The following is a 25,989-nucleotide window of genomic DNA, read 5'->3' as shown; positions in this document are numbered from 1 at the left end:
AGAGGGCATCAGGTCCCCTAGAACTGGAGTTACTTACTGATGGTTACGAGCCACGACGGAGATGCTACGACTGGAATTGGGGTCCTCAGCAAGAGCAACCAGAGCTTTTAATCGCCACTGAGCTATTTCTCCAGCTCTCCTACCTTCCCCTCATAAAAACCCCACGGTTTGAACAGTTGTGTTCAGGCTCCCGTACTTGCAAGGCAAGGACTTTACTGACTGGATCCCCTCTCTAGCCTGACAATGTTTTTACAGGACTTGAAGGGATCAGAAGGTACTGACATTGCAACTGGAATCAGCCACACTCCTGCCTGCTGGTGAGAGGAGGCCCACGGAAGCCATTATCAACTTCCTCACACAACTCTGATTTAAATTAAATTTCCTTTAATAAAATAAAAACAAAAACAAATGGTGCATTGCATAATATTTGTGGCCACAGTATAAAACAACACAATTAGTTTGTATAACCTTGGATAGGGACAAAAATACACGAGACCTCTTTGTCTACGGAAAATCCTGCAGATCCTTGTGTTACACACTAGAAAAGAAAACCCAACCTTGTTCTCCTAGTGATCTGCACAACTGTGTGTCACCGAGAATCTGGTCACACAGGGGAAGAGAACTTGCCTAAACCTCCATTCCTTTCCTCCTCTGTTGCCATCAGTGAAGCTAAAAAAGAAAAGAAAGAGAAAGAGATCCCCCCGACAGTAGCGAGTGGTGTAGTATTGCTTATTGTTCCTGCTCCCAAGGCGCAGTCTTTGGCTCATGGATGCCGTAACAAAATCATGGCTGCAGGCGGTCTGCAAAGCAGGAGGCAAAAGCCACCAGAGAAACAGACAGAGGTCTGGGCAGGAGGGAGCCGAGTGGTTGGGAGGGGGAAGACACATATATCCACATATCGGGACATTTCTAAATGAGGATTTGATCCAGCTGGTGAGTCAGGTTGCCAGCATATCTATCCCATGCATGAAAAAGCTGAAAAGTTGTTAAAAAGCCAGAGTTTGCAGTTTTCTTATTTTTCTAAAAAAGTGAGTCGTGTGTGTAAACATTGTAAAGTAAACAATTTAATTTCGAGGCTTCGATCTGAATGTAGCTTAGGTTCTTTCAGTGGGAGATTTTTGTGATTAAGAAAAATACCCAACCTTCTAAAAAGTTTCTCTTTAAGAAGTGCAATTTCATGTGCCCAGGCCTGGTTTGGCCTTTCCTTCCCTCAGACCAGTGTTGCTGGGTGGGAGCCTCAGGAAGAGCGCTGCACGGGGAACACTATTTGGTACATCAAGAGTGTTTGACCACACTTAAAAAGACACACACCCCAGAATGTCAATGTTCCCAAAAGGAACTAGGTCCTGGGGTTTCTGGTCCCTCTTCCAGCCCTAAGCAACATGGAGGGGTTTGGGCATGACCTCCACAACTCAGGTTCAAATCTCAACATCAGACAAAAGGGAAAGGGGAAGGTAGGACCGATCACTCATCTCTCACCATCAATTACCCGCTTGGACCTCTGTGGGTTCATGTACAGCTAGGCCTCACCTCAACTCATCCAAGGCTAAGTCTCTCTCGTCCTCCTAAGGAGGGCTGCACTGCAAAGGCCCTGAATCTTCTCCAGTAATGGCACGGGCTTGAAGTTCCTAATACTTGGTTCTACTCCCCTAATTCCTGTTTGTTCAGTCACCTGTGCCTCACGTCTGAGCTAGCAGTAAGAAAGTGACATGTAGAACAGCCATGTCTTCAAGCCCCCCTCTTTCTCTGGCCTCTCTTGCTTGTGTGGGGTGCACCTGCTGTCCCTCTCCTTGCTACCAACTCTAAACCTGTACCCCACCTGGGCTAGAGCCACCGGCTCAGAATCTCATCATATGAGCAGTCTCCAAGGTGGGCTCGAAACAAGCAGAGGAAACTGGGTGGCAAATACAAAAGCCACCATGGGCCACATGGAGAGAAGGGGGGGGGGGCAGCGCATCCGGTCCCATGGTGACTAGAGCTGCCCGTGAATGGCCATCTTTTCGTATTACTTTATTGCTTAAGAGAAAGGAGCTCTCCTCCCCCACTCCTTTGGAAGACAACAATGTTAGATCCTTCAGAGGTAGAGGGCAGGGTGAGGGTACCGGGTGGCTGATGAGCATCAGTACCTAGGGGAGGCTCGTGGAAGGCTATGCCAGGGCGAGAGACTTTGCATGGCTGAGGCCCTGATGGAGCAGGCACTGGTGACCTGGAAGGTGTGCCTGCCTCTGTCCTATTCCTGCTGGGCCCAGTCAGGCAGAGCCGGCTGCCTTCAATCCTATTTTACAGGCCATTCACATATCACTAAATTGCTGGGTTCCCTTCGTGTTTCTAATAGGAAAGCAAACCGTCCACAAAGTATACCCCTCTTCACCACCCCCTGCGGGGATCTTAAAAAGACTTCAAGGACTGAAAAAGGTCACAGAGAACACACGCTTGCTCCAGGCAATTTCTGATTCCTTGAAGCCAGTCAGTCTGGCAGGCAGCAATCTGCCTTCCTGGGAAGGAGCTCAATGTGGCACATTTGTGGCTCCCATGCTGGTCCTGGGGTACAAGGGACAGTGCCTCTCATGAAGGGACAGGGCACCTGGCTCAGCAGCACAACTCAGATGCCCTCTGCTCCCACTCACCCTGGGATTCCTGGAGCAGGCACAGTGGCCTCAGAACTACAGAGTGAGCATAAGCAAGCATCCGTTCCTTTCCTTCCCCAGTGTCCTCTCCTCACAGACCTGCCCTGGACAGAGGTGGTGGTGGATTTTTCTTCATACTCATTCTTAAGGCTAAGGTGGCGAGATAAGGTGCTTGGTGGAAAGCCAAATTCTAGACTCCAGGGCTGCCATATCCTCACTCTCACAGAAACAAACCCGAAAACAGAAGAGGGTAGAGGAGAAAGGGAAACAAAAGGCTTATGGGGTCAAGAAGTTTAGGCTCCAATATAGTTTAAACTCCTGACAATGGGGGATGGGCAGGGTAGTCATAGCCACAGCTTGCCTTGGCACAGGTCTACATCAGTTCTGGGCCAGGGTAGAGGGCAGCAGGTAGCAGCTCCCCAGATGGCTGCTTGTGGATGCTGGCTTTCGGGTGGGCAGGTACCCTCTCACCCCTGATGACCAACTCTGAATGCTTTCGCCCTTCCTCACTGCGATCCCTCAAATCAAAAGTGATCAACACACGTGAATCAGAGGATCGATAAGCCGCTAGGAGAAAACTAATTAGACGGGGGTTAACCATTAAACAGCTTCAGCGGGGGGAGACACACACTCGATTGTTACATATCAGAAAGTGCCGTGGGAAGAAGAGCCGTGTGCTGGTAAACATGTCCGCGCTCGGAACTTGACATGCAGAGAAGAGAGAGCGCTGAGTCCCACCTGAGATTAGAGAGGACCGGTTTTAGTGTAACACACTCGGTTGTAAAATATCAGAGTCCTCTTCTCACCCCCCACCCCACCGCTCCTACAACGTTCCTCTGTCCCTCCAACTGCTTAATCCATCTCCATGGACATGAGCCTGCGGCGCTCCCGTCGCGTCTCCCGCACCTCCTTCTTACAGCACCAATGGGAACTGCAGTACCCAATGAGGCAGGACAGGAGCCCGATGACTGTGGACAGGCCCACGCCGATCAGCAGCGGGTACTTGAAGGCGTTCAGCACTGGGCAGAAGACAGAAAGTGGAAGGGTTAGTGCAGGGCTGGAGGGTAGAGAGCGCTGGCTCACTCCCTGGTTCCCCCTTCCCCACCCCCAACTCCTGCAGTAGATCTCTGCAGAGACCAGAGCTCATAAATCCCATACCCTGCACCTGGCATGTGATTCAGTCAGGAGCAGCTCAGTGAACAAATGTCCCCACTCACTACTGTGGGCTGGGCACGTGGGGGATGGGGGTGGGGGGTGGGGGTAGCGCGCAGTAAAGAGATTTCATTTGATGCCTTTGAATGTCAACTTCTTTTTAGGGTTTTGGCAGGAGATTGATTTTTAAAAGTCAGTATAAGGGCACCGCACATTGAACGGCAGATGCGTCCTTTAGAGAGAAAAAAAGACTGAATAAATCAATTTCTATGCATCGAATAACTGAAGTGTACTAAAGGCGCTATTTTAAGAAACACTATAGTAAATTATCGAGCAAAGTGAATAAGCATCCCCTACTTGTTCGGTGAAGCTGGGTTTTCATACGGCGCTGCTGCAAGCAGAGCTTAAGACACAAATGGGGCAGAGGTCACTGAACTTCAGATCCTGCCCCAGGAGGGCCTCTTTCGCTCCCCCAGTGCTCTGGGTAGGTGCCCGCCTCTGACCAAGTCCTTAATGTTTGGAATGATCTAAGTTTCCTAACAGCCCCATGGGAGACTCCTGTCATATTTCCTCAGGAGGTGGACCAGACAGTATGTGGAGCTCTGTCCTCCAAGCAGGGCATGGCGCTGCCATCTCCAAGCCGGACTGGCTGTGCTCACCTGCACAGACCTTTGCAAGAGCAGGATTTACTAACGTTTCTCCTCAGAAGTGGCTCGAGGCCTCTTCCCTCTACTCACGTGGTTAGTAATTACAGGTGTGTGTGGTGGGGTGGGGGTGAGGTGGGGGAGTCTTCCTCAGTGGTATAGCTGCCTGTATTCTACCCATAATCCTGTAACACTAATAAACTCACTGACACACTGTACTGGCTGGTTTTGGGTGTCAATGACACAAGCTGGAGTTATCACAGAGAAAGGAGCCTCGGTTGTGGAAATGCCTCCATGAGACCCAGCTGTAAGGCATTTTCTCAACTAGTGACCAAGGGAGGAGGGCCCAGCCCATTGTGGGTGGTGCCATCCTTGGGCTGGTGGTCTTGGGTTCTATAAGAGAGCAAGCTGAGCAAGCCAGGGGAAGCAAGCCAGTAAGTAACATCCCTCCATGGCCTCTGCATCAGCTCCTGCTTCCAGACCTGCTTGGGTTCCAGTCCCGACTTCCTTTGGTGATGAACAGCAATGTGGAAGTGTAAGCTGAATAAACCCTTTCCTTCTCAACTTGCTTCTTGGTCATGATGTTTGTGCAGGAATAGAAACCCTGACTAAGACACTCACCAAGCTGGACTTGGGTAAAATTGTTTCTCTGGCCAGTCACTGTCCTCTTCATCTGGGGTGACTATAAGTAGACTCCTCAGAAAAAGTCACCCAAGAGAAAAGCTAAGTGAGGAGGAACCTCAAATGTTCTCCTTAGACTGATTCGCCACTAGGGAAACATGTTCTTGGTCAATGCTTCTCCTAACCCTTAAGCATCTGGAATTAATTCTCTCCATGGAGTCGTTCCAGGTAGCATAATACTCTGAAGCTCTTACAGGGCAGACACGTTTCTTGAGACTAGAGGGACAAATGCCTAGCTCAGGGAGGCTTGGGGGCCTGTGGGGTAGAGGTCTGATTGGTTAGGTTGGTCTGGGTGGGGTGGGTTTGGTATGGGTCAGTAGAGACATTCTCCTATTGTAGGGTTCCAAGAGTTCCCCACTCTGCTAGAGGCTCCGGGGAAACCTTCCTTCTCCAAGTAAAACAATAGATGCTGAGAGGTAGATCGGGAATTCAAGGCCAGCCTTGGGCTAGACAGTGAATTTGAAGCAAGTCTGGGACTTATGAGACTGCATCTCAAAAACAATGAAACAGCAGGTGGGCAAGAACTGTCTTTAACCCGCAGTCTCACCTGGAGACTTCTCTGCCCCCACACAGCAGAAGCCATGCCCACCTTAGGATATGGGGAAGTGGGTTTCCAGAGTCACAGAGGAGCCGAGCCTCCTAAAAGTCCTTCCCCAGTGGTGTCAGGACTGCAAAGCTAGCAACTTACAAAACTGCTTTGGCCCAAGTCAGACCCTTGAGAAAAACCAAGCTGGACCAAGCTCTAGAAGCCTGGATTCTATGTGCTGCAACACAAGGGAAGACACTCTAGATACCCAGAGCGGGAGCTCACCATCCATCTTCACAGTTATAAAGATGGGCCTGGAGTGGATCTCGGCTTCCCTCTGCCAGGAACCAGTTGGTGACCTCACCCAGGGAGTCACAGAACAATAGTAGTTGCCAAAGTCCTGGTCCTCAGAGCCATGCACTTGCAGCAAAAATTCCAGCACGCTCACTCGCTCCAGGCTGACGGTACTCTTCCAGTCCCTCTGGCCTGTAGTCACGACTCCCTTCCGGTCCAAGGAGGATAGGAGGATAGGAGCCTTGTCCAAGCCAAAAGAGTGTACTGCAAACCAGGATACATCGAAGGCCATGTCGTCTGTGGATTACCAAGCCAGAGTGCCGAGGTTAGAGCGCAAGCAGAAGTGATGCACACAGGCCTTTGTCTGTAGCCCTGATTCCTGGCCAGGTCTGTTCTATATGAACCTCCAGGCAGCCTGTGATGATACACTGTCACAGTCACCCCTGTGGCAAGGTCACACGGCCACAGAGAGTAGTGTGTGCAGCTAATGACCAACCCCACCCTAAGGAACTACAGGAAGAGGATTTGGGGCCACACAGCCCTGTGTGTGAAGCCTGGTGTGCAGAGTCCCCAGGCATTTCAAGCAGAAGAACCAGAGACCGCACATAAAATAAACTGTGTCAGATTTAAAGTTGCAGACAGTTTGGATTTCATTGTTCACTGCGGTTTGTGCTGTTTTGTTTTTGTCTTCCCCCTTGCAGAAGTATTTAAGTTCAAGACAAGAGGGAAAAGAAAACCAAGCTGAGAAAATTGAACACGGTTAATAGTCCCAGAGAGTAAAGCTAGTGGATCAGGAAGGACTCTGTGAAACTGAGGTTCTAACAGCCTGGAATAAATTAAGATGGGCTGAAGAGAAAGAGGCTGGTACAGGATTAATCTGCACAGTGTGGAAACTGAGGCCACGTGGTAAACCAGACCCTTTAACCCCGCTCTCACTGTACCAACCCAACCCAGCTGCTGAGCTTCCAGACTCATCCAGGAGGCATGTGGGGGCTGAGGATCAGAAACACAGTTGCATCTGAAACCTGCTTGACTAAATTCCTTTTTCTAAAAAAAATACAACCACTGAGGACTGAACCGAGGGCCGTGCTGGACAAGTGATCCATTGGTAAGCTACGACCCTGGCCCTGGACTTTTTATATGTGTCAGTTTTTGCTAGACAACAACAACAACAACAAAATAATAGCCATTCATTCAATGAAAGTACTTCAGTAACTTTGGAAACACTTTATAAGGCAAACAGAGGTTGTCCAGACCCACGTAACACTGAAGGGAGGTCAACTAAAAGTGGGCATTTCCAAACAGGTCCAAAGGCTAATTCCACTGCGAAGGCCGCCCCTGGTGGCACCTCAGCGTAACAGTTCTCATCACATAAGTCTGAGACCAGCTTGGTGGGAGTGGAGGAAGTGCTGTGCACTGTATGAATCCCCCTCAGCGACAGGGCAGAGTGCGTTCTGCTACCCAGGGGACCGCTGCTGTCACGTGTGAGTCTAGAGTGGCAGCTAATGACTAGGCATAGAGGTGTTCCCATTTCGTCATTCTTCACTGTGCATCATGGGATGCTAAGGTGGGCTAGCCTGGGCCAGAATCCTGGTACCTATTGGCCACATGACCTGAACAAGCCATGTTAGATTATTACACAATGCATTTAATAGGGCTCTGGAGAGACAGCTCAGTGGTTCAAAGTATTTACTGCTCTTTCCGAAAACCTGGGTTCAGTTCTCAGCACCCACGTCAGGTAGCTCACAACTACGTGTAACTCCACTTCCAAGGGATCTGACATCTTCTTCTGGCCTCCACAGACAGACACGTGCGTACACACACTCGCTGTGCACAGACACACACAGACAAACACACATACACTTTAAAAACATTAAAAAAAAAAATCCAACTAACAGCGTGGGCGAATACTGCCAAGAGCCATGCCTGGACCATGTGTTTCTGTGTGTGGCCCCTGGAAGCGTGGCCCGGAAACAGGCAGGCAGGTCTTGTTCTCTGTGAGTGGGCAGTGCTAATAACCAGAGACGGTGGACCCTGCAGGCCTCACCAGCCTCTGGGAGTAAACTACTGGTTAGCTCCATGTGTCCCACGAAGGATCCAGTGGGAACGAGTGATAATAAGGTGCCTGCCCTCATATCCACACATGGCTGGACTGGTAGCTGCTGCTAGAGGGAAGGGTAGAGTACTTGTTGTCAAGGATGTGGGTCCCTCCTGTGGACAGCTGCTGTGCTGAGCTACCCCATCTCACCAAATACACTGGCTAGGTCCTAGACGCTGCTGTCCTCCGACTGCACCATCTCCAGAACACGGAAGCCACCTCACCTGGGAGAAATGCCTCACAGAGGCTATGAAACACCCTAATTCTCAGCCACTCTGCCTCTGGGCCCAGCTCCTCAGCTACCCTCAGCTCCAAGTATGGCGGCTGAGCCCCATTCCTTTGCACCCCACAGCATGCTCTGGAGACACCCCCCTTTCCCCTTGATGACTCACACTGCCTCTGCTCTGCCTCAGAGCCTGACCATGGTGCCACCCACGCTTGGCTGCTCCCACCCCGCTGTGATACAACAGTGCCTTGGCTCTCAGCCCGCTTATGCAACTTTCCCGCCGAGAATTCCCTCTCAGAGCCATAGGATGAATGGAAAAAGAAAAAAGAAAGAAAGAAATTACAATTTGTGTTTAATTATTCAGAATCTTCCACCCACACAGAGCAAGAGTGCAAAGTTCTGGAAAATTGTGATTTGCAAGATACCAGCTACCTATAGCTTTTGCAATTACATTGGAGAAAAGAGGTTTACATGAAAGGCACAACTGGCGGCCTATTAATTTGCTGAGAAAGAGCATTTGGAGGGTTTATGTCTGTGTATATCGTAAGTGAGTTTTAAAGCAGCGCTGTGCTGTGCAAACGTGTAAGGAGTTTTTACTTGCCTTTCCCTGGCAGTCTTTTCCACCTTCACCTTCATTTCCACACTCAAGGGAGCTCTGTGCCTCCCTGCCTTGCTGCAGCAGTGGTTGCTTTCTTCAGGGCCCAACTTCTCATGCCTTACCACAATAAACAAGCAAGGCAGTCCTCTCTCTCTCTCTGTGTGTGTGTGTGTGTGTGTGTGTGTGTGTGTGTGTGTGTGAGATCTTCCACAGACTCCCTTCTCCTACCTATTAAATGTACCCACATTTGAGAGCACAGTTTTGTATCATCAGAATACCATGCTTGAGGTCAAATGGAGACCACTTTGCTCTGATGAACAGAGGTTTCCTCGTCCTTGGCTGCCGAGTTTGACTACTTGGTGGGTCTTCTTTCTTCCACCCTTCTCCCACTCCTTCAACCCCCTAACACTAGGTAGGAGAGAAAAAAGAATAGAGGGGGGAAAGGGAAGTCGTTATTGTTAAAACTATATCCTGATAACTAGGGTGTTGAGTTCCTTGGGGCAAGACTGATCTTCACCAACAGGACATCTAATTTCTTCTTCTTTGTGTATGACTTCTTAACAGCAGCCAACCACAGCCCACCACCTCTCTCGGGCTCTAGTGTCTATACCCTCTGACGAGTCCCCAGAATTCCACACACTCACAGAAACTATCTGCCCCTGGCAAAACCATACCTCTGCTAGAGCATGAGGCAAATTCAGTTGGCTGCTGTGGACCATCTGAAGCAGCCCCATATCCCACTCCTGCGATTAAAACTAAACATATTCTTAAAATATTTCTGCTTTTTTAAAAAGATTTATTTATTTATTATATATAAGTACACTGTAGCTGTCTTCAGACACACCAGAAGAGGGCATCAGATCCCATTACAGATGGTTGTGAGCCACCATGTGGTTGCTGGGACTTGAACTCAGGACCTCTGAAAGAGCAGTCAGTGCTCTTAACCACTGAGCCATCTCTCCAGCCCATATTTCTGTGTTTTTTAAAGAAACCAAAAATCTTCCTATACCCATCCATACTTATTGATTCTTACTGTCACTCACTGCTGCTTTCCTGTGTCTGAGGTAGAGCTGAGCTGCCAAGACCTGGCCCACAAAGACCAAACTCCTTCCCACTGGGTCCTTCATGGGAAGAGCTTGTAGCCACATGATCCTTTGAACAGAGTCCTAAAAGATCCACTCTGATGGTAATGGCTACCCAGTAGTTTACTTCCAGATGCTGGTGAGGCCTGCAGGGTCCACCACCTCTGGTTATTAGCACTGCCCTTTCACACAGAACAAAATCTGCCTGCCTGTTTCCAGGGCCACGCTTCCAGAAGTCCACATAGAGAAACACATGAGAACTCACAGAATTCAGTGGCTTTGTGCATGACTTTGCTAGGAATGGGGTGGGGTTGGGCAGTGTCAGGGTCACAGTGGGTGGAAGGGAGAAGGGCAGGCCTCGGCAAGCTAAGACTCTTCGCAGAATCTCTGGGGAAAGGCGAAGGTGGGTATAGTCTTGCTGAGCAACAGGGACAACACCCAAATGCTTTAATTCTCCTTTAAGATCAGAGGAGCCAGAGAGGGGTGTCATCAGGTTACTGAGTGCACCAAGCAGAAAATGCATGCGGGATGGGCCCAGGATTCTGAGGCATCTGTTGGCAAGGTTAATCTTTTCTGCAAAGAGAAGATTTTTAGAACTGGGGACACGGCTTGGGACAGGCCTGGCATGCACAAGGTTCCATCTTTAGGACAACAGATATCCTAAAAGTGATAGATGATGTCACTTTTCCTCTGCTCTGTATTGCGTCACAGGTACAAGCTCTCAGGGGCAGACCTTGAACATGTCCACTGTTCTATTCCCAGCATCTACAGCTGCTCTTGGGTTCTGAAGGAGCTGAGAAAGAATGAATGACATGTAGGAGGAGGAGGAGAAGGAGTGGGTTTTTAACCAGGCCACAGCAAGCCAGGAAGAGATCTACTGATTGTCCTGAAAAGAGTTTCAAATCTCACAACAGATACACAGCCTCACAGAGCCAAGCCAGCAACGAATCAGGAAGAGTGGTGCGCTGGCCAGTCTTCTGTGGACTTGACACAAGCTACAGTTACCTGAAAGGAGGGGACCTCAACTGAGGAAATGCCTCCAGGAGATCAGGCTATAAGTCATCTCCTTAATTAGTGATCAATGGGAGAGGGCCCAGCCCCTTGTGGATGTTGTCATCTCTGTGTTAGAGAACTCGGGATGGATCCTACAAGAAAGCAGGCTGAGCAAGCCATGGGGAGCAAGTCAGTAGGCAGCACGCCTCTGCTGCGGTAAATATAAAAACATTCTACCAACCCTCGCTAGTGCTGGCTCTGGTGGGCCACATGGCATCTGTGGGGGATTTTCACCTCAATCAGCAAAGCACTTCAACCTGACTCGCCAAGCTCCCAAACTCCATCCCACACTGCTGCCAGCTACTCTCTGAGCCCGACCGCAGCTGCCCTCTTCCAACTCTATCATCTAGTGTTGCTGTAAAATTATAAAACAAACAAAAAAAATACCCAAAAACAAACAAACAAAAAAGACCCCCCAAAACACTGTCTTTTATCGCACTGGGTCTGGCACTGCAGTGCTCCAAGATTCATCTCAGTCAGCAAAGCGTCTCACCCGCTCTGTTCTATCCCATATCACACTGCCCACGCCCTCTCTCTGAGCCTGGCAACAATCTCTCTACCCGTCTTGTTCCCAAGGCTGGTTGCCACCACGCCAAACATACACATCCCAATTCCGTGGTGGCCCAGTGTCTCCAGCCACCACATGCTCTTTTGAATTCAATTAAATCACCACATGAAAGAACACACAACACAATAACCTCTGATCCAATTGATAATATATAATTGCCCACCTAGACATACAAGCCCTGTACACATCCATCCCTTAAGAACATTCATAACAACTTGTAAATGTGCAGAGAGGAATCTTAACATCCGCATCCATGTTCTCTTGGCTGCTTCCCCTCTCCCTCGCTCCAGTCTCCTCCTCTTTAAAACTTTTTTCAAGCCCATCCTTCCTTCTCATCCAATGACAGGCCTCGTTCTATCTCGTACCTGCCGACACCTGTATAATGACATCACCCTATAATCTAGCTCCCAAGGTGGGCTGCCGCCATGCCGGTTCCAGAGTCTGCCTATCCTGTGGCTCTCTTGCTGACGTTCCCTCCATCCCCTGTGGTTACAGTCACGACTCCCAGTAACACATTAAAATCAAAACTCAATAAGCTTGTAATCTAGCAATCAGATTTATATCTTAAATTCTCAATCCACAAAATGTCCACATAATAAATTCACAACAAATTGATAATGATATAAACTGCCCACCTGGATGGGACAAACTGTCCTATAAAAATCCATCCCATAAGAAATATTCATAACTACCTGTGGCCATTTAAGGCCACAAGGATCTGAGTTGTCCTTCTCTGTCTCCAACTTGGTTTTTCCTTCTCCTCCTCCCTTCAAAACTCTGTGTCTGCCTGTCTTACTGTTCCACTGCCCAATCACAGGCCTTGCCTTAACTTGTGCCAGCCCTCACCTGCATACAGACATCAACTACATGCCTCCATGACCTCTGCCTCAGCTCTGCATCCAGATTCCTGCCCTGTTTTGAGTTCCTGTCCTGACTTCCCTCAATGATGAGCTACAATGTAGATGTGAAGCCAAATAAACCCTTTCCTCCCCAACTTGCTTTTGGGTCACGGTGCTTCACTGTAAGCAACAGAAACCCTGACTAAGACAAGTGGACATCAACAGATGTAGTTCAAACCGTAGTTCCTACCTCTAAGTGACAGTGACAGATGACAGGAGAAACACTTACAGAAAGCAACGGGAGGAAGAGAAAGGATGGAGGGAAGTACCTGGGTCCAGCACTGCTCCGTCCACAGTGACGATACAGAACAACTTGATGAGATCTCCCCGGGTGACGGACGGAGTGTCTGAATGCACAGAGGCGTTAAATATGGGACCTGGAAGACAGTAAGTAACACGTAGGCTGCATAATTTCCTTTCACACAAGTTCAAATTTCATTCCTGAAGCTCTAAGCACATCTAAATGTGGTTCTCTTTTCTGGGAACTGGTCTACAAAAACCATAAAGTAGGCCTTCTAAGAGCTCCTTTCTCTATGCAGAGACAGTCCCATTAGGGACATCTACCTGAATTCAGTCTTGACTCTGAACCGAACTTTCCCTGCTCGACAACCACAGCTTTTCTTGGAGGACATGCTTACTTCGCCTTCCGGCTGGTAAGCGTGGGCTAGCTTCTGGTTCAGTACAGTTCAAACCAGCCAGGGCGGCATAGAGACCAGAGGGTCAGGGACTGAGCCACATGTGCTTTTGGTCACAGTTGGGTGAATGGCCTCAGGATGTTCTGTAATACTGATGGGGACAGAACCCTGAGACAACCCAGTGTTAAAGGGCTGGCATTAGGAGAAAGACCCATCAACACTGGAAATGTTTAGATAAAGTATGGTAGGGCACTGAGGAAAATGCCAGGATTTCAGGGGAAACTGAGGCAGCTTGGAGCGTCCTTTAAAAGACGACACAGGTTGGGGAAGGCGGGGTGCATATGAGAGTGCTCTACACTTTTGAGTCAATTTTGCTGTGAAACTAAAGCTAAAGCCTGCATGTATGATATGAATATCATACACATCATGTGCATGTATAAGTATGTGTTTGTGTGTACATGTATATGTACATCTAGTTTAAACTAGCATCAAACAAAACAGAACGACATCCTCCACTGAGGCAGGCTTTGTCTCATCTTCCCCAGCGAGCGGCCTAACGATTACTTTAAACCTACCTCCGATTTCCTCTTAGGTAAGGGTATTTCATAGCTCAAGCCAAACCGATCCCAAGAGCTTAATGCTTAACCTCATCATCTCAACTTCTAAAATCTAGAAACAGGAAAACGGGAAAGAAAGTTCTAGGGTATCAGCGCTCTGAAATTCTACTTGGATTTTCAGGAAAGCATAGATAGGTGGTCAGCTCTATAAATAGACCGTTGCCAGATTCATCACCGGCTCTACTAATCTAGCTCATAGAAGCTGAGCTAAAGCCTCCTTGAGGAACAGAGACATGACTGTTTTCTTGTTCAGAGGACCAGAAAGGAGAAGGACCCCAGAGTGTGTTTAAAAGCATCCATAAAAAGCTACTCCATCAGCAGAGTGTGTGAAAGGTCACACTGTTGTGAGGCAATGGGCTGAAATGACTTTGCCTCTGTTCTCACTTCAATCTGATGACTAATAATAAGTCATTAAATTGCTTTCCTAGCACTAAGGATTCGAATAATTTGAATGGTAAAGAAAGGCTGGCTATGGAGGTAGGTAGGCTAAGTGTTAGGGAGACCTGGGGACTTAACTCCAGGGGCTGAGAACATAGTAAGACGGGTCCCAGGAACAGGGGAAGAACGAGGCAGGGATAAGCACATCTCCTTCAGATGCCTCAGCTCCCGCCCCTGCTCCCTTAGTATCTCACACTCTGGGCCTGCTCTACCCAGGACTGTGAGGAGGGCCAGCTTTACTGCTCTGAACCAGTTCTGTAGAAATGGCTGGCAATGCTGTTTCTGTCGGCTCAGGGTGGCAGTGGTCATATTCAACAAGGGGATTAAAAACTTCCCTTAGATAGAGACTTGGTTGTAATAAAAAACTCTGCTAAGGCTTTCTTTGAAAGTCAGTCAGGTCCCTTCTAAGAGAACCTGAATGGCCAAACACTGAAAGGCTGTGCTGATGTACGTATTTTTCTTATTTAAAACAATGAAGAAAGACTTACCTAATTTGAACAAATGTCACTTCTCTTTATATTTCCAAAGAAAAGCTCAAATACCTTCTGGGTCACAAGTCATAACTCCCAGTTCCCTACTGGTGGCTGCCGTGGGAACCAAGGCAAGGCTTGTGAGAGGGTCTGTGCTCTGTCTCACAAAGCAGATAGGGCTGGGAAAGAAGGCCTTCATTGTCGCAAACAATTCACAGTAGTGGATTTCCTTCTAATGAAATCAATGGCTCGATGTTAATATGGTCATTATCCCAGGATAAGGGAATATTTAGAAATATTTTCATTATGGTCTATTTCTGTGGCAATTCTGTTTGTGAAGGAATTTGTCTGGTTAACTTTGCAGACCACAGGCTATGACTTGGAATATTCAGAGAGCAGCCAGTCACTAGAAGTCCCTGGATTCCTGGTCTGCAGAGAGCATGGGGATCACTTAGCTTTTAAGCACAAACATTAACACAACCATATTCCACACTCCATTCCCACCCTAGGAAAAGGCTTCTAAGAGCAGCATTTTCCTATAAGTGAACTCTGCATCCCCAGCTATGGGGTCACTGCTAAGTGATGCTGCTCTATGCAGTCACTGGGCTAGTGTCTACCCAACAGGAAGACTGATTATCTCACATTTATAGGGAGAAGAAATGGGTCATAACATCACATGCATAGCCAAGATCTCAAAGTCATGAAGATAACACTGAAGGGGAAGTTCTAGAAAGATGAGAAAACTAAATGAGTGTTTCACAGAGCGAGGTGGGGGTGGAGTGTGACTGCTCTACTTGGCTCTATTTCAATTTTTAATTATTATTTTTATCTTAAGTGTATGCCCATTTTGCCTGCATGTATGTCTGAGCACTACATGCGTCTCGTTCCCATGGAGGCCAGAGAGGGCATCATGGGATTGGAGGCAGGAACAGCAGGAACTGCATTGTGGGTACCAGGAATTGATGCCAGGTCCTCTGGAAGAGTGCCCAGTGCTCTTAACCTCTGAGTCCTTTCGCTCTAGTCACACATTTCTATATTAAAAAGAAAAAATGCCACTCTTTTTAAAGGCTGAATCTTACATCATCGGTTTTAAATCTCATGCTAGCCCTGATACTTGGGTCAGTGAAGGCCATGATCTAGTGGATCCTCTGGGAAACTCAGAGAGATGATAGCATGGTGGACCTGAGGAGGACTTCTTTGTCCTGGACCTTAAGGAGGACTGCTGATGTACAGAGAGTGAAGGCTCTTGGGTTTCAAATCAGTTCTTTACTGGGGACAATCTGGGGCACTAGCATTGGGCTGGTCAATCAGGTGGCAGCTTCTAATTAAGGGGGGAACAGACTGTGACAATTCCACTGACAGTACAGGTTTTAGGCAATCCATTTAACCCGGAAGTAAAGAGCTGCCACGGTGGGATTCAAAGAATTAAGGAATACACCCAATATGCATCCCTAATCCAGAAATACGCACGAAGGATTTTATATCTCCTCTCTTTCACAAAATTAAAAGAATCATTAAATACCAAGTGTGAAATGAGGTATACTCGACCATACAGATAGCAGGACATAAAAAAAGGACAAAAATCATGTGATCATCTCAACAAACAGACACAAGGGGAAGGAAATCATTTGGTAAGCCAAGGAGTCTCCACACCTTTCCATGAGAGAAAACCCAACAGGGCTTTAATCCCAGTGCTCCGGAGACAGGCGGTGGATACTGATTTGCCTATAAACAGATGTGAATGATTTAAGGGTTTCTTTTTTAAAAAACATATTTATTTATAATTATGTGTATGGGCATGTATGTGCACATGACTGTAACTGCCCAGAAAACTGACTCCCCAGGGATTGGAGTTACAGGTAAGTATTGAGATGCTGAGAATCACACTTGGGTTCCCTGCAAAAGCAATATGTGCTTTTAAACACTGAACTATTGCCCCACCTCCAAAATGTGAATAATTTAATTAAAGCATCTTGTTTTTGTTACATTGATTCAATTAATGACAGATTTTTATAGATAAGTATAAATGTGTGCATTCAAATCCCTAACTGGCATGCAGGGCAGATTGGTTAGGACTGCTGGTCTAACATTCACAGATGAAAATTCTTCACTTGGATTGTCTGAATGAAATTGGGGATTAAGAAACCAAACTGACAGAGTCAGCAATACCACAGCCCTGTAGCAACTCTGGTGATGCCCAGCTACAGGAAGTTCATGCAATCCAAAAGCGAGGAGTGGAGCAAGGCTGAGAGCCACCCTGTGTGGAAACGCTCCTGAGAAGCGGGACCCAGAGTTGCAGTCACACCTGCAAGTCCTGGAGCAGTAAGGAGGGAAACCAGACTGACCCAGGCGCCAGCTCCAAACCATCCACTCTGACGAGCTGTGTTCACTTCTCTCCACTGAGCTCCTTCAAGTCTCAGCTATGACTTCCAGTCTGGTTTTTTTTTTTTTTAATGCATTAAAAAAAAAAAAAACTAAACAAAAACAACTGGCACAACAGAATTACAACAGTGGGGGACTGGACACACCCTAACTGTCCGTCAGCTGATGAAATGATAAAGTGTGACCTAAAGCAGGTGTCATAAAAATAAACAGAAAGCATGGGGCACATGGGTGATGTTGGAGAACGCCATGCTCAGGTAAGTCAGCCAGACACCAAGGTGACACACGTGACGTATACAATGTGGGAGAATCCATATACAGAAGGCAGAGTGGATGTTGGGGGGACACTGGACACTGTTGGCTAAGGGGTCTCGGTTTCATTTTGCTGTTACAGAATTCTCTAAAACTAACAGTGGGGATCGGTGGTGGTGCAATCCTGCAAATATATGAAAAGCCGTAGAATTATGCGCCTTGAATGGATAAACTACATGGCATATGAATCCTACTTCAGAAACTCTTTGAAAAGGGAAGGACAGGAGTATAGGAGACAGCATGATATGTAAGAGTGACTGCTGCCTAATGAGTACCTGGGTTCAAATCCCTAGCACCCACATAAAAAGCTGGGTGGGGCACATAGGCCTATAACCCAGAGCTGTGTGTGGTGGCGGTGGTGGTGGTGGTGGTGGGGGTGGGGAGCAGACAGAAGGATCCCTGGAATTTCTGGCCATCAGCCTAGCTCCAGGCTCAGTGGCAAACTGTCTCAAGGGAATAAGGCAGAGTGACAAAGCAAGACACCTGACATCACCTTCTGGCCAAAGCACACATGTGCACATAAACCACATACATACACGACATACATATGCTACTCACACATACCCAAAAATGAACAAATTATAAGGGCCCTTGATTAAAATGTTAAGGCCTGTCTCCCAGATCAATCTATGACATCACAGAGCTCTCTGCTCACCTGAGGTTTGGAAGTCAATCTCAATAGGATTGGAAAGACTGGTCGCTGCCTCTCGCCACAAGCTGCCCCCGATAGGAGACCAGGCTGTCACCATGCAGCGGTACAGGCCCGCATCGGAGACCTGAGTCTGGTACATTCGGTATCGGAACTCATCCTCTTGAACCTTCTCTAACACGACGCCGTCCACCCGAGATGCGTCGGTCCAGTTCTCCAGCTTCACCACGGAATCCTGGTCCAGGGAGATGATGTACTTGGTTTCATTGGGACTGGAGAGGTCCCCAACAGGCTTCTCAGCCGTGATGAGAACAGAGTATCGTGGAGACTTAATATTCTTGGAAGACACTTTGCAAGTCATCTCAAATGTATTCCCTGCAGCAAAGAAAGGCTTTGGCTGCCGTGCCTTCACCACGAGCACAGAATCTGGAATAAAAAATCAGAAGTGGGCCATTTTCAACAGACGTGGCTAAAGTGGATATGCATCTAAAAATCAAAGCATCCAGGAAATAGGGATTTACTTGCAATCTACCATACGATAACACGAAGGAAACGTGGCAACTCCAAAAGAAAATAACGTGTCTGTGAACAGGCTGAAAACCGCCCCGGGGAAGCAGCAGTCAGAAGGGATCTGAGGGGCGATGGACAGTTAAAGTGCGAACAGGAGGAATTATACACCCTCAGATGTGTCACCCAGGGAACTAAGACCGCTAAGATGGTCCCTCTCAAGATCCGGAGAGCCAGGGAAGACAGGCTAGGCTAGCCACGCCAGATCCTTCTCTACTTAGTGCTGGGGTAGTCGGCCATCTTGAGCTAGCCTATGTGGGAACTCAGCTCTTCTCCACCTAACCCTATAATGTACCAATTCAACTTTATATAATATAATAAATACATTGCATTTGCAGACACGGCCACCTCCCCCTGGTTTACACTTTAACTACAGAGATGGGGGTTCGAACTTTTGAGCCAACGTCTATGGCAGCACCACAGTGGGTTTGCGTGTTCTTTCAGTCTCTGTCAAGTACTAATCCCTAAGCATGTACACATTGGGTGTCATCAATCGCAATGGCACAAAGTCAGGCACGTGGAAGGCGCTCAAGCTATTAAAAGATAAAACGAATTATGCCCATTCCTTAAAAAAAAAAACTTTTAAATACAATAATTAACCCAAAAATCTATTCAGTTATGAATTTTATGCTGGGATTCGGGGAGCAGTTTGTCCTGTCAAACCCATCAGCCCAATATGTGTGATGCACCATCTTCAGAGAAAATGATGGTTTCTGAGGTTCCACTGAGTCAGCCACATTTATTCTTGACTCTCCTGTGAGTTTGGTCATCCACTCATGAATTAAACATAATTACTAACAGCCTGCATTTCATAGGCACTGGGAATAAAACAGTAAGGTCCATGAACCCTCCCTTTATATACTAGGAAGGCAAGTAGATAAAACGTGCTGTGGGGTTAGGTGGTAAAAACGTAAGAACCACAGAAGATAAACAGAAAAAAGAGAAAGTGAAGGACTGTGTAAGAGAAAAAGGGCAGAGTTATACGCAGAGTAGCCCAGGATGGTCTCACCAAGACGCTAACATTTGACAAACACCGGAGGGAGGTGGGAAAAGCTTTCTAGGCAGAGGAGACAGCAAATGTTGAGCTACGGAGCTTGTCAGGTGACGAGGGGCATTATGGGAAGGGCAGAGCTCAGTAGAGTGGGCAATGGGGAGAGCTGTGGGGGAGGACAACGATTCTTTACAGGACACTCAAGGCCACTGAGAAGACTCTGGGTTTTGCTCTGAGATAGGGAATCTGTGACAGTATGGGGAGAAGATTTTCACCATCGGATTAGATGCTAAGGGCGTGGTTAAGGGTGGGTGCAGGGAGACCAGACTGGAGGCAGGTGAGAGATTAACCCTGGCTCATCAGAGTGAAGCATGGGAGGCCATTAGACTCTGAACAGTTCTCACAAAGTTAGAATTGGTGTCTGTAGTCCCAGCCCTTGGGAGGTAGCTGCAGGAGGATCGGAGCTCAAAGTCATCTCTGACAACGGTTGGGCTACATAAGCCCCTGCCTCTAAAAACAAAACAGGCCCCAAATAAATCAAACAACAACCCTAAAGGGAAGTTAGGGGTCAGGGTGCGGCTGGCTTGCATAATGCTTGTAAGATTAAAGCAGGTTAAACAAAACAAAGCCAAACAAAACAAAAGAAAAAGAAAGAGGAGTCAGAGGTAAAGGTTTAGGTCAGCAACTAAAGGTGGAAGAAAAGGGTGCCAGACACCAGAGGTTCCATTTTGAACGGAAATTTAAGAGCTGCTTGCTAGGCAAGAATTACTGAACCTGGAGTTCTAGAACATGTTGGGACACACGGGCACAGCTGAGTCAGTCACTGGTGTGGCGTGTGGAGATAACGCTGAGCAGGTTAGGCAGGGATTCAGGGACTGTGTCCTGTGTGTCCTGAGTGGGAACTGGGAGAATGAACAGGAAGCGGTAAGAAGGCTCAGGTGCAGCAGCCAGGGAGGGCGGAAACATGTCCGGGAAAAGCATCTCACATGCCGTGGGAAAAGCCAAAGCATTCCTGCAAGGGAGAAACCGTCCCAGCCCAGGAAGGAAACTGACAAACAGGCTTCGGCAGTGTGTTGATCTCTGGTGATCTTAACCCACTAGGGGGTTGGGGCGCAGGTACCACAGAGAAATGGAGGAGAAATGAGAGACAGTAAACATAGTTAAATCCACTGCTATAAAAGGTCAGAGTAGTGGGCAGGGTTATAAGAACAGAAAGATAAAGGAAGAAGATAGATAGAGCAAAAATAAATAGTTTCTCTAAGAGCAACGTTAGCAAGCTGATGAAAAGGAGCAGAAAAGAGAGAAAAGTGAAGAGATGAGAGAGAGAGAGAGAGAGAGAGAGAGAGAGAGAGAGAGAGAGAGAGAGAGAGAGAGAGTGAGTCATGGGTCAGCTGTGAGAGGGGCTAACCTTTGCTAAGGAATAAGGGTGAGTAACAGGCCCAAGGCTGAACATGGCAGACAGAAGTTCTCCTTTGACTGTCTTTTTATAGGGGATGGAGAAGCAGAGCCAGGAGCTGACAGAGGCTGGGGGAGGAGGTTTTCAGAGAGAGCAGGTGGTGTGCAATTATCACTTAGGAGAGTGGGGAAGTAAACACACGGAGGAAACCAGAATGACTCTCAATGTTGAGAGCCCACGTGACAGAAGGGATTGGAGATCTGAAGTGAGGCCTTCAGTGTTGGAAAGTTATTTCCTTCAACTGCATCTAGCTCTGCGTATGCAGCCAAAGCGACAGCAAAGTTGGCTTTGAATTGGGTTTTAAGCAGAATATAAGGTAGACCAAGCCGGAGGAAGAGAGTTACGAATGCAAAGAAGGAACATGATTGGCTGGGAACTTAGGCTGGACATCAGTAGGTGATCATGCAACTCTCCTTCCCCCTGCCCTCAAAGTGTATCAGGAAGGGCTACAGGGACATGCTGGACTTCCTGGTGAGAGAAGTGAAGCCCCAGGAAGAAGGAAGGACAATGATAGAAGACAGAATCAACAGGGCTGAAGCACTAAAGGGAATGAATGATCTAGGGAGATTGCGACTTAGACAACCAGACCATGACACTGGGCTGTGGAGGGGCTGGGCTTCAGTTATCAGAAGTGAACGGTGGGATGGACAGAGTTGGCAGTGAGGGAAGACTGAGAGGGACAGAAGATATGATACTTAGAGACAAAGGCTGAGAATAAAGGCATTGTCTATACCAGGATCTTCCATAGTGGCCCCTCTAGAGGAGTCAATAACAATGTCCAGACCGCATATACTTCAGACCAATTTAAACATAATTTTTACTGGGATCTTTTCTCTTTTGAAAGCTCCCAGGATGATTTCAACCCAGCTAGCTAGCCAGACAGGACAGTAACAGTGGCCATGAAACAAGGCTAGCAGCTCCGGCGGAGGAGCAGATCAAGGCGTCAATCAGGATGGGTGACAGGGGGAAGAGGTGTGGCCCTGGGTAGGGAGGGGTCTTTATGGACAGGGGTGGGAGAAGTGGGGGGGGGAATGGTAGAAACTGCAGAGGAACAGGGCAGGTGCCTGACTCCTTTATGCCCAGCTATTCAAGGAATGTGGGAAGAACACACAGCCACTGAGGTGGGTTCTGGGGACAACTGACCTCAGAGAGGAGGCTGACAACCAAAAAGAAAGATAAAGGAACAATGGGGTTCAGGAAATGCAAGGCTTTGCTAAGTGAGTGGCAGAGGCAGAGGCAGAGGGAACTCCTGTCCTGGGGACACAGAAGAAAGGAGAGCCAAGAGGGCCATGAGGTTCCTGCTCCCTAGTGTATCTGCACAGATCTCTAGTGTGAGCGGAGGGTGAGGGTAACAGATACAAACATGGACAGATGACTTAAGAAACTAAACCATAGCTGAACAATGACAGATGATGCTCCCACCTTCCGAGGCCCAGAATATGTTGACGGGCTTGGAGAAGACATCCTTGCTCTTCACCCAGCTGCTGTTCCTCTGCCTGGTCCAGGCAGACACAACACAGTAATAACTGCCCCTGTCTTCCTCTGTAGTCCTTTGGATCCGGAAACTGAATGTGTCTGTGTGCTCCTTAGAAAAAATAAACTCGCCGTCCTGGGCCCGCTGTTTGCTCCTCTCCCCGTATCTCAGAGTCCAGTCCCCGTCCATGACGGCGAGAAGCTCGCTGGCCACCACGTCGTCATTGCGACGGTTCATTCTATAGTACCACGACACAGTAAGTCGGACACCGGCATCCACACGCTTCGTGTCTATCACCCGGCACTGCAGTTCTGTGGGGTCGTCAGAAAACCCGGGGACCTTAGAAGCATTCAGGTAGACCTGGTATTCTGGTTCTGAAGGGGGCGAAAGAGAAAACACAGCAACATAAGAGCTGGCCAGGGAACAAGTCAAGGACCATCAGCGTTCATTTCAACAAATTGTCCATCCTACCAACTTCTGAAATAAAAACCAAGTCGTGTTGAGCAGGAAGGACCCTGTAAGTGTACTTCTCAAAACCTGTAAATCACTTCTTCCTGTACCCGCCTTAAGAAAACCAAGGTGGCTCAGAAGTTAAGAACACTGGCTGCTCTTGCAGAGGACCTGGGTTCAATTCCCAACACCCACATGGCAAGCACAACCATCTCCAACTCCAGTTCCAGGGGAATCCAACATCCTCTTCTAGCCTCTGAGGACACTGCACACATGTGGTGCACAGACATATAAGCAGGCAAAATACCCATACACAGTAAAAACATAAGATGAAATTAAGGAAGGAGGGAGGGAGGGAGGGAGGGAGGGGAGGAGGGAGGGAGGAAGGGAAGAAGGAAGGAAGGAAGGACGGACAGAAGCATTCTCACAGATATTCTTATCCTCACTCGCTATTTTCCACTGAATCTGTATTCAGTCAGCCAACACCCCCTCGCTTGAGACTCCACAAAAGGATGTTCTTTCCACTGCCACAAATAACTCACCCTGTATCTCTGCCAACCATGAAACCATCACATAGTGAACCTGGCCCTGGTGATCTGCTCAATATCAACACCCACCCCCTACTGCATTTCCACGTTTGTATCCTCACGGGCTGCAGGCCTCTTCCACACCTGCCTCCTTAAGGAACCCGCACCAGAGCCCTTCCCTCCTCTCCCCTCCCCTATTCCTGTCACCCCCGTTCATGAGGCTCACCATATAGGCTGATGCCATTGTGGTTCATGGCATGGGGCACTCAGCAAGCCTCACATTGCTGGACATGGTGCTCTACCTCTGAGCTCTCATATGTCTTTCCTGCACCAGTCATCCTCTCGGAAACTATTCTTTGTTCGAGATTCTCAACCCCAAAATCCTGGGACCCCGTAGGCACTCAACGCCTGTTCCCTGTACTGGTGGTAAGGTCACTAGAAGAGTCTACATTTTTGTCCAGGCTGTTGCCCTCCTCTGTACTTGAACGGAGCCCTCCGCTCTGCAGTGCTCCTTCTCGCCACCACCGTTTGCAGTTTTGTTTTAGTTCTTTCTGCTTTTATTTATGACTCACACAGGTTATAAACTGCTGAGGTCAAGGAACTGTTCCTTTGTGATTTACACATCTAATGAAATTTATAACATTGTGACTTCTCCAAGAATGAGTCAAGGACTAGGAAATGGAAAGAACTCGAACCTTAATTCTCTCAAACGTTTCTCCTCACAAGTATGCGCTGAGAGTGAGATTGGGCTCCATCGCAGAGGTAAACCTCACGGGACCCTGCCAAACAGTCGCTGTCAAGTGGGCAGCTGGCATGTTAGAGAAGCTTCGGAGCACCCCAAAAAGCGGGGCCCCATGATGGCAGGAGAATGTGTGTCGACTGGAGAGCCTCACGTAATGTGGAATGGGCAGGCAGAGGGAGGAACACTGGTAAGGGTTTTAATGGGTTCATGGGTTTCTTGGCAAGTGTGGCGGAGGCTTGGAGCCAGTGAAAGAGAAATATGACGCACAGCTACCCTGGACCCTTAACCTTTAACCTAACAATGGCTGCCATTAAGAGACCTCCCTGTACCTTGAGTTTGACACGGGTAACACTTCCTGGTGCTAAAGCCTCAACCTGCACGTTACTTCGTGAGGCCATGAAGAGCAATGAAGGCCTGCAGGGCTGACGTGCGCAGGGTCAGCAAGCAGACCGTGTACTGATCCTGCTTCTGCCACTGACCTGCAGGCAACCTTTAACACATTTCCTAAGCCCTCTGGTGCCTCATCTGTAATGATGCAGACAGTGGCCACACTGCACACTCCTACCCTCACTGCAAGGACTGAGAATTTGAATATGCACAAAGGGGAATGGAGAGGTGGCTCAGCAAACCCGAGTTCAATCTCTAGAGCCCACGTGAAAAGCCTAGTGCACTCACTTATAATTCTAGCACTTATATGGCAAGACAGGAGGCAGAGACAGGAGAATTACCTGAAAGTTCAGAGGCCTGCTAGCCTGGAATACACAACATGGCAGAAACAGCAGAGAGCCTGCCTCGACAAGGCGGAAGGAGAAAACTCCAGTTGCTCTCTAGCCTCCACACGTATACTGGAGCATGGCTGTGCTTGAAGCCTCAACACTGGTAATACAGTAGCCTGGAGTACACTGGGGGAGGTATGAGTGCACACCCCAACATGTGTAAGGACACACATACACTACTTAACACAATTCCCACTTCATACTCAGAAGTAAGACCTTCCTCACTTGGCTCACGGGTGGAGGTCTGGTCCCAGGGCTGAGACAAGCACCTTTCAAGACAAGCATCTCTCCGGAGCCAAACCCATTCTCCTCCGAACTCTATAGTGTCTAAGCTCCGCTGCTGAACAGGGCGATGTTCAGGACACTGAAGATGTGGCTGTGCTGGCAATGCCAATGCCAATTAGTGCCACAGGGACTGTGACCAGGACAGCTTTCTGTGGGCCCGAAGCTGAGCCGGCCTATTCCATGAAACTGAGACGGCCAGATGCTGTCCTCGGGACTTCTGTTCTCCAACAGATCATGCACTTTTCAATAACAAACCCTTCTGTCTTTCATGGTTTACCTCCACCCACAGGCACTTTCTTCCAAAGCAACACCTTTCTAACGGCTGTTAAAATGACAGTGAGTGATAGACAAGAGCTGCTCATCGCTGCACTGCTCACAGGAGCTGAGGAGGAGGAAGGATTCAACCTAAGTGTCTGTCAACAGATGAATGGGGAAAGACAACATAAGACTCACATGCATGCACACACGAGCCTAGAAGAAGCTGTGCTGACCAAAATAAGACAGAAAGACAAATGCCTCATGGAACTTAAAACAGTCAAACTCATAGCAGCAAAAGGTAAAATGGTAGCTCTCAGAGGCTGGGGCAGGGGGAGCCAAAAGATGTCAAACTTCTGCTAGGCAGTCAGTAAGTCCAGAAAGTCCATTTACAACGTGGTGACTGCTCTTATAGGTGCTTGAGAACTGCTGAGAGAAGGAATTTTAAATGTTCTTACCACAAAAGGAATAAGACTACTCACTGGTAACAGATATGTTAATTAGCTTCATTTAGC

The 25,989-nt window shown here is 48.1% G+C and overlaps 1 protein-coding gene across 1 annotated transcript in view; it reads right to left on the bottom strand.

Moving 5' to 3' along the window:
* Positions 1–364: 364 nt before the first annotated feature.
* Positions 365–25,989, bottom strand: part of Ptgfrn (prostaglandin F2 receptor inhibitor) — a 71,050-nt gene continuing 45,425 nt past the window's right edge. The window contains exons 5-9 of the mRNA XM_032896933.1: positions 22,388–22,813; positions 17,958–18,377; positions 12,718–12,825; positions 5,916–6,221; positions 365–3,646 (exon numbers count right to left, since the gene is read on the bottom strand). Coding sequence (XP_032752824.1) covers positions 3,480–3,646; positions 5,916–6,221; positions 12,718–12,825; positions 17,958–18,377; positions 22,388–22,813 — 1,427 coding nt within the window. The 3' untranslated portion in view covers positions 365–3,479. The remainder of the gene's footprint in view (positions 3,647–5,915; positions 6,222–12,717; positions 12,826–17,957; positions 18,378–22,387; positions 22,814–25,989) is intronic.

The sequence above is a fragment of the Rattus rattus genome, chromosome 3, assembly GCF_011064425.1.
Source record: "Rattus rattus isolate New Zealand chromosome 3, Rrattus_CSIRO_v1, whole genome shotgun sequence".
Classification (NCBI taxonomy): Eukaryota; Metazoa; Chordata; class Mammalia; order Rodentia; family Muridae; genus Rattus; species Rattus rattus.
The sequence above is the reverse complement of the archived record's forward strand: the minus strand, read 5'-3'. Positions and strand labels throughout refer to the sequence as shown.